The sequence below is a fragment of the Solanum lycopersicum genome, chromosome 3, assembly GCF_036512215.1.
Source record: "Solanum lycopersicum chromosome 3, SLM_r2.1".
Taxonomy (NCBI): Eukaryota; Viridiplantae; Streptophyta; class Magnoliopsida; order Solanales; family Solanaceae; genus Solanum; species Solanum lycopersicum.
The window spans coordinates 7,549,012-7,557,948 of NC_090802.1; the positions used below are offsets into that span (position 1 = coordinate 7,549,012).

At 42.4% G+C, this 8,937-nt stretch overlaps 1 protein-coding gene across 1 annotated transcript; it reads left to right on the forward strand.

The window, feature by feature from the left end:
• The first annotated feature begins 575 nt into the window (after positions 1–575).
• LOC138347345 (uncharacterized) lies at positions 576–8,937 on the forward strand. Its single transcript, XM_069295465.1, has 7 exons — positions 576–715; positions 3,157–3,222; positions 3,781–4,159; positions 6,013–6,101; positions 7,670–7,814; positions 7,983–8,134; positions 8,878–8,937. The coding sequence occupies exons 1-7, from the start codon at positions 611–613 to the stop codon at positions 8,935–8,937; spliced, it is 996 nt and encodes a 331-aa protein (XP_069151566.1). The 5' UTR covers positions 576–610.

The window sequence follows — 8,937 nt, forward strand, 5'->3', positions numbered from 1 at the left end:
GTACATCTCATTGAAGGTGATTGTGATACTATGATCGATGTGACGTATAAAATTAACTCCATGACATTGCATGTCACGGCCTCCGTGACTAGCAATTCACTAAGAAAAAGAACCAAGAATATAATCGTAGCATAAGAAGTACCCTTCTTCATATTCCAAAATTTAATTTGAAGAAATTTGAGCTATATATTGTAAATAATATATTGAAAGAGAGAGAAAAGTGAAGATGGAGAGTGAGTGAATGAATGTGCCACAATTTATAGTGGCTAATTGAATAAACTTGGAAAAGTACTATTTTGTGAAAATGAACTTAAAGTGTTTACAAATACATTATTGAATTTTGGGAAATTTTTTAGAATGTCATTATTTTAGTATTTAATAGGGTATATTGTCAACACTTTCAATATTTAGTGATAATGTCAAAATTTACCTTATTATGTATTTTATTCATATTTTAATTATTTTGTTAAATTTAAAAGAATACCTAATTTATAGAACAAACTGGAGCTATTTAGGGGAGAGAAAAATTATAAAAAGTAACAGATGCTTAAAACTCTCTACATCAGTTACAATTTTTTCAAAATCTGAATGATATAGCTGGCCATTATTCATGATGTTCATCCAAAAAAAAAATTATTGCGAGTTTATTGTTTTGGCAAATAAACTGGGTAAACGATTTTTGAAAAATAAACACAAACGAAAAGTCGAAATTCAGGTATGTTTTAGTTTATTAATCTTTATATGTTTTGTATTTGATTTTGATTTGATGTGATTTTGTTTGTATAATAATTATTCATATCTATTTGTGTTTTGAATTATTATATATTTTAATCAATGCAATAATCTTTAACTTTTGTACAAATATATATAAATAGTATTCTGATTTGAATTTTTTTTTTAACTTTTGTATACGAAATTATATATCCAACATAATACGTATTTGATGCATCAATTGTTTAGACAATTAATAATGTTCGAATCATTTATTTGAATTACTATTGTAACTTTATTGTTTTGTATTCTTGATACAAATTAATTATAATGTCATTATTTTTGTATTTAGTATTGACTATGTGATTATTTTCATCTACAACACCAACACAGTTTAATCCAGTAATGAGCGCAAACGTCCTAATTGTGAACTTTAAAATAGCTCCATTTACTTTGATTACAAGAGATTGATTACTACTAGCTTCTACTTCTAGTGACATACAACACCTGTGAATTTGACCTTGCCCAACACATTTTCTGATTTTCATGTACTGACCAAAACACATACTCTCACAAAAATGTTTATACTGCTCCAGTGTAAGCTTGTCAGTCAACTTGGATTTAATGTCATGGTTTACGATACAGTGAATGTGGGGTACATTTTTAGGTAGCTTTTTGCAAGCATAAGAAGTCCCCTGGCATATTGAATTCAAAAAAAATGAAATAATACTAAAATAACAGAACAAAAAAACATGATAATAAATAAATAATCAACACAGTTACAACAACATACCAAAAAAAAACACATGGTTACTAATATGTGGTACATTGACATAACTAACAAAAAAAATACAAAATGAATTTATGGATATATACTGACATAATACAGAATACAATATACAATTACAATCTACGGACACAAAAATACAATAAAACTATGAAATACAAAAATACATATTTGACTAAAACTGTAACGACCTGTTTAGTCGTTTTGAGCAGCAGATTTCAATTCTGGAAAAACTGGCAGAAGCGACGGACCCCACGACGGACCGTCATGGGCACGACGGACCGTCGCAGGGTCTCGTTTCAAAACACTTAGAAAATCTGAAATTGGGTACTGAAAATCGACTCTCTGAACTTCGTAACGGAATGACAGGACGGACCGTCACATGTGTGACGGACCGTCACAGACTCTTCAGAGAAATTGTCTCTGAACTCTGTGACGGGCAGCAGGACGGACCGTCGCAGGCACGACGGGCCGTCACAGGCTGCGTAATCACAGTCTGGGTCGGATTTCTTATATGTTTTAATGGACGTTTTTGACTATTCCTTCCTTAACTATAAAGTTAGTGGGTTAATGTTAACAAGTCTAATTACTTGGGGGTTAAAAGAGGTAACCTTAAGTAAATTAGTGGGTTATAATTGGCATCTTTTATTCTTAATTATATACTAATTAGGGTAAAAGAAAGAGGGTGGGAATAAGAAAATTTGAAAGCACAAGAGAGGGAGAAAGCGAACGAACAGGGAGAGAAGAAGAACAAAGCTTTGGGAATTTGCTTGCTTGATCACTAGTCTTTGGTGGAGGTAGGTTATGGTTTCTCTTACGATATTCGTAGTAAACTCTTAATAGCGAATGATATGTATTGATAATATTGTAAACCCTGCTATGTGCTTAATAGTATGCTTGCATTAACGTAATTATATAATTGTGTTTATATAAGCATGATGAAGTTATTGAATCCCAAATCTTGCAAAACCCTAATCTACTTTGTTAATGATGATGCCTTGGTATAAAAGAAGGCTTGATGAACGAAAGTAGTGAGATTAGGGGATCGGGTGCCACGTTCCGGTACCAGGATAGTATATGAGGATCAGAGTGTCGCGTTCCGACACCAGGATAGAATATGGATCGGGTGCCACGTTCCGGTACCAGGATAGTATATGAGGATCGGAGTGTCACGTTCCGACACCAGGATAGAATATGGATCGGGTGCCACGTTCCGGTACCAGGATAGAATGAGGATCGGAGTGTCATGTTCCGACACCAGGATAGTATATGGATCGGGTGCCACGTTCCGGTACCAGGATAGAATATGGATCGGGTGTCACGTTCCGATACCAGGATAGAATGAGGAGCGGAGTGTCACGTACCGACACGAGAGGAATAAAGATAATGAATCTTGAAAGATGTTAATATATTCAATCTAATGAACCTAATTCCCAAATGAGTATGATGAGGAGGCGTGAGTCCTCATTGATGAGCTTGGTGTTGTAACCAAGGGTTATGGTAATTGTAAATGCAGCATGCTAAGGATATTAGTTGATTTTATGATATTATCTGATATATACTGTTTTCTATTTTGAGTTGGCCGATGATATCTACTCAGTACCCGTGTTTTGTACTGACCCCTACTTTTATGTTTTCTTCTTTGTTGTGGAGTACAGCAAACGTGCCATCGTCTTCAATTCAACCGCAACTCTAGCCAGTCTTCGTCACATCGGATCTTCAGGGTGAGCTAATGCTTCTAGCTTGGACTGGATCTTCTTCCTCATGTATTGATGCCTTGAAGTTTCGGCATGGACTAGCTTTTACTTGTTTTAGCTTTTAGAATACTCTTAGTCTAGTAATTTGATCATAGATGTTCTTGTGATGATGACTTCCAGATTTTGGGGAATAATAGATGTCAAATTTTAGAAGTTAATGAATTGGTTTTATTTAATGAGTTTGAGTCTTCCGCATTATTTACTGTTGATGTTATATTGAAATGTTAGAGTTTAGATTGGTTGGTTCGCTCACATAGGAGGGTAAGTGTGGGTGCCAGTCGCGACCCGGTTTTGGGTCGTGACAAACTTGGTATCAGAGAATTAGGTTCGTTGGTCTCATCACACAAGAACGAGTCTAGTAGAGTCTTAAGGAACGGTAGGGGGACGCCTTTACTTTTCTTTAAGAGGATATAAGACTTTAGGAAAATTTCATTCTTTCTTTCTTTCTTTCGTGCTATTACTTTGGTCCAATTGGTATCTAGGTGATACAAATTGGTATTTGACCATCTTCACTCTATTTCGTAGATGGTTAGAACTAGAGCAACAACCGCGCCAACACCAGCACCGGCGGAACAGGGTGCGTCTGAGCCAACCACTGGGGCTGTAGCTAGAGGAAGAGCAGCGGCAAGAGGCCGTGGTAGAGGTCGTGGGAGGACGTCCTCTAGAGGAAGAGGACGATCACCTAGCCCATCTGATACTAGGGCGGTGACTCCTCCACCGACTGAGGAAGTAATAAGAGAAGGGGAGGATGGGGAAAATGAACAAGTGCAGAATGAGGGATTGCCACCCCAACCTACCCCAGAGATGATCAATCAAGTTCTCGCCTATCTCAGTGAGTTGTCTGATCAAAGTCTTGCACCTCCAGTGTTTTCTGCACCAACACCTGATATATCGTGGTTTCACGGTATAGTTAACACTTTTTCCTTAAGTTTAGTGTGTCCGAAAGTCTTTTTGTGCTAATTTTGATATAAGTTTTTCTTTGTTTTGCAGGAAATCTGTCTAAAGCTGAATGCGGAGATTTTGAGCAAAAAATGAAGAAGAGACCACCTACGGAGCTTATGACGGTCCGTAGGTGGCAGCGTAGAGAAGCTGCTGAAGGAAGATGGGGAAGTCTGACCAAGTGTGGGATTACGAAGCTTGTGACGGTTCGTCATGGATATGACGGTCCGTCCTGCAGGTTCGTCGCGAAGATCAGAGAAGTGATCCCAGTACCCAGATTCTAAGATTTGAAGTATTTTGTAACGAAGACCCTCGATGGACCGTAGTGCCTATGACGGTCCGTCACACTTGCCGTCGAGGGGAATGAAGAAAGCAGTAGAAGAATTGCACCAAGTATGGGGCGACGGAGCCCACGACGGTCCGTCATGACCACGACTTTCCGTCGCGTGGTCCGTCGATCCAGCCGCGTTTTGGCAGATTTCTAGTAATTAGAATCCTTGTTTAATTAGGTTTTTATTTTTTTATAAATAGTTTGAAAAACCTCGTTTTTGAGGTTAGACTCTGGGAGATTAAACATCATATTATTAGACTTTGTTTTTCGGAGTGTTTGGTTGTTGGAGATTCTTACAAGTAACTCTTGTTGATTAATCAAGCAAATTTTCAGACTTTATTCTTTCTCATTAAAGTAAGTACATGAATTCTTGTTTAATATATTTGAATATTATGTTTATGGTTATGAGGAACTAAACTCTATAACTAGGGTTGTGGGAACCATAGGCAAATAATGAGATAAACCCTAGCTAAAATAACAATTCTAGAATAGTGTCTTGCATGTATTAATAATTCTTTCGCTTAGAAGTCTTTTTAACGGATGATCAACGTTAGAACTCGCCTTAATGCTACTTGTCGGACCAAGGAGGTAGATAATAGGAAAAGAATTATTAACATAGATTTAGTGTATACTATCTAATAGGCTAGTATTGATTGGTATGAGGTAATAACTGAGTCAAATATCGAATATGATGCTTAATATGAGGTAAGGATAAGGGTTAGGAAAGCAACACACGTAGCCGGACCAAGGTGCGGAGTGAGATTTTCTCGATGCCGGACCAAGGATTTAGAAATACATAGCTTATCACTTTGCATGCAAGATACTAGGAAAGAATTGTTATAGCTAGAATTATCAAGTTATGAACCTGTGGGGAACACGTAAACCCTAGTTACTATGATTACTTGATTAAAACTCAACATTAAAAGCTGTTAAGTGTCTCTGTCAAGTTCGTTAGTTATTTTTATTTTATAAGGAAGTACAAAACCCCCCTTTTATGCTTTTACTTTTTAAGGAAGTCATCAACCGAACAATAGTAATAACAAGTTGGAGTTAAGTCTAGACTATTTTCCTCGTGGGAACGATCCCAACCTCACTAGTTGGGTTATTTACTTGACGCGACCGCTTTACTTCTCATTTGAGAAGTAAGTTTGAGCGTATCAAATTTTGGCGCCGTTGCCGGGGAAAGTAAAGTCCAAATGGACTGGTCCTTACACGGTTACCCAACTATTCCCTCATGGAGCAGTCGAGTTGGAAACTAAGGAGGGTGTGCGGTTCAAGGTGAATGGACAGCGCATAAAAATCTATCTAGGGCATGCTGAATCGGCGAATGAAGTGATCGAGGCATACCATCTTGATGAAGTCTGAGTAATCAAGTGGCCCCAGTCGTGCCGCGACGTTAAATCTGGCGCTTGTTAGGAGGCAACCCAATACTTATCGTCTTTTTAATAATGGTAGCATTTTTCTATAAATGGGTTTTAAATTTGCAGGCACATCACGAGGAAATTCTGCAGAAAACTACTCCGCAGTAGCCACTGACGGATACAACGACGGACTGTCGCGACTGAAACGGACTGTCGTATGCACCGTCACACCAGGTACGTATTTCTGTTATTTTTGAAATTAGGGTACACACGACGGAAACCACGACGGGGTGTCGCATGAGCGACGGACCGTCGTTGGGGAACCGTCGTGCGATTAATGAAATTAACCCGACCCGACCCGGCTGGACCCTTTTAAACATTTGACCGTTTATACTCCCTACCCCTCCATATTCCACCCCATTACTTCCAACTTCCTCTCATCTCCCCTCTCATTTCCACTTCCACACTTCCCCCACTGATCATTACTCCCATAATCTCCCCAAACCTTATTACTATCAGTTACTTGTCGGTGCTGCTGCTTTTGGGTATCTACCTTGCCACCTGAATCATTCCCCACTTGTGTTTTCTCCATCTCCAAGGTATGTGTCTCTAAATTTATACTCATTTTTCTTATATTTTTGTTTATTAGTTAGTATTAGATTCGTTCCTAGTCGTATCTTGTTCCCTTGATATGATTATGTCTAGACCTAGGCTCTAAATATTTGACTTTGCCATGTTAATAACCCCATACATAGGTGATTTCACATTAATAGTTTCCTAGGTAGTTGGGATAGACACATAGAGGTCCACAACACTACAAGACCATGTGTGTTCATTGGGGTTGCTTAGGGTACCTACAGTTCTGTCTCTGATATTCAGAACGAGACCCCGATGACGGTCCGTCATATACACGACGGACCGTCGTAGGGTCCGTCGCATAAGCCCTAGCACCCTCCCAACTGACGCCAGTGACGGACCGTTGTCTTCACGACGGTCCGTCCTGCATGGTCGTCATGATGGTCAAAGACCCCTCTGAAAAGGGTCTCCCAAAATTTTCCAAGTGTCCAACGACGGACCGTCACACCCACGACGGTCCGTCCTGCACGATCGTCATGATGGTCAGAGACCCCTCTGAAAAGGGTCTCCCAAAATTTTCCAAGTGTCAAACGACGGACACTTACGACGGTCCGTCACACCCACGCCGGTCCGTCCTGCACGATCGTCATGATGGTCAGAGACCCCTCTGACAAGGGTCTCCAAAAATTTCCCAAGTGTCCAACGACGGACACTTACGACGGACCGTCGTACCCACGATGTTCCGTCCTGCACGACCGTCATGATGGTTAGAGACCCCTATGATAAGGGTCTCCAAAAATTTTCCAAGTGTCCAACGACGGACACTTACGACGGACCGTCACACCCACGACGGTCCGTCCTGCACTACCGTCATGATGGTCAGAGACCCCTATAATAAGGGTCTCCAAAAATTTTCCAAGTGTCCAACGACGGACACTTACGACGGACCGTCACACCCACGACGGTCCGTCCTGCTTAACCGTCATGATAGTCAGCGACCCCTCCTTCAAAGTTCCTTATATATACATATACCAAGTATAACACGACGGACCTCATGACGGTCCATCATAGTCACAACGAGCTGTCATAGGTCCCGTCGTGTGATACAGTTTCAATATTACTAACACATTTTTTTCTCAAAGTTTCATGTCATATGATCTTGCCTGTTTTGATTGCCATTACTCATACTAATATTGCCCCTTTACAGGTACTATCGACTATGGCACCCAAGCAAGACCGCACTTATGCACGCGGGCGATCTAAGTCTGTCGCCCCGTCTGCCCGCCTGGTCATCGGCTCTGACGATGAGCGGGACCCTGAATACATGCCCCCAGGCACCTCCGCCCCTTCCCGTGCTACACGTGGCCCCAGAGCCACACCCAAGACGGTGCCGTCCGGCGTAGTCACTGCCTCCCAGTCTGATGAGGAGCACACACTAACCGGCACACCCTCTGGGTCGGCCACAAACGAGGAAGGAGCGTCTGGCTCCTTGGGAGTATCCTGGTCCGAGGAAGCTTCAGGATCTGCTGAGGTTCCTGCACCCGCCACTGCTGCAGCGTCGGCCTCGTCTGATGAGGCTGACAGTTTAGACTCCACATCCGGTGCACCAGCCCCGGTCCCCACCCTAGCCTCTGACCAGCCAAACCGGTGGTGCGTTGAAGGCCAGTTTCAGGTTTACTCCGACGCGATGTTCTTGACCGATAAAGGAGTAATGACTCGAACACTCACCCTGGAGCGGCGGGTACTTACAGGGAGTCTCCCCTCGATGCCGGAGATCCACAACATATTCACCAGGCATCGCCTAGAGTGGACAACCCGTCCGTTGGGACGATACAGTGAGGAGATGGTCCGAGAGTTCTACGTATCCTACGTAGCGACTCTCCGATCACAGATCGATAGGCAGGCTGCTCCCGCGACACAGGCCCCATTGGAGCAGGTTCTAGTCCGGGGCGTGCAGGTTGACATTTCCCTGCCCGCCATCCGCCGGTTCCAATACGGCGAGAGTGCAGATGCTACTCGGACCCCCACCACTGCCGAGTTTGACTACCACTGGCAGGTAGTGAAGGATGGACATTTCCTGCGAGAGCCAGCACTGAGGGAGACCACCAAGCGGTGGATGGCCCTACACTTATCAGTCGACGGAGAGGGTGCCGATTGGGTCACCGAGCCGAAGGGGGCCATCAAGAAGGCCAACCTCACGTTCGTTGCCAAGTTTTTGTGGCTGCTCGTGCGTCACTGCCTTTCCCCCACAGCTGCTGATAACATAGTCACCTGGGATCGAGCAGTGCTGATGGCGGCGATGATAGCCGGCTTCGAGGTGGACTATGCATGGCTTCTCTAGGCAGTCATGCACGAGAGGGCATTCAAGGTCACCACCACCTACCCCTTTCCTTGCATGATCTTTGCCCTTTGCAGGTCTGCCGGTGTGCCCATATGGCACATAGATCAGTTGAGGACCCCGCCGGATACCGTTGA

Coding starts and splice junctions, on each gene's coding strand:
- LOC138347345 (XM_069295465.1), top strand. CDS start 611: ATGATGTTCATCCAAAAAAAAAATTATTGCGAGTTTATTGTTTTGGCA. Junction 6,102..7,669: donor CGCGACTGAAACGGACTGTC/GTATGCACCGTC, acceptor GCCCCTTTACAG/GTACTATCGACTATGGCACC. Junction 7,815..7,982: donor AGGCACCTCCGCCCCTTCCC/GTGCTACACGTG, acceptor AGGAAGCTTCAG/GATCTGCTGAGGTTCCTGCA.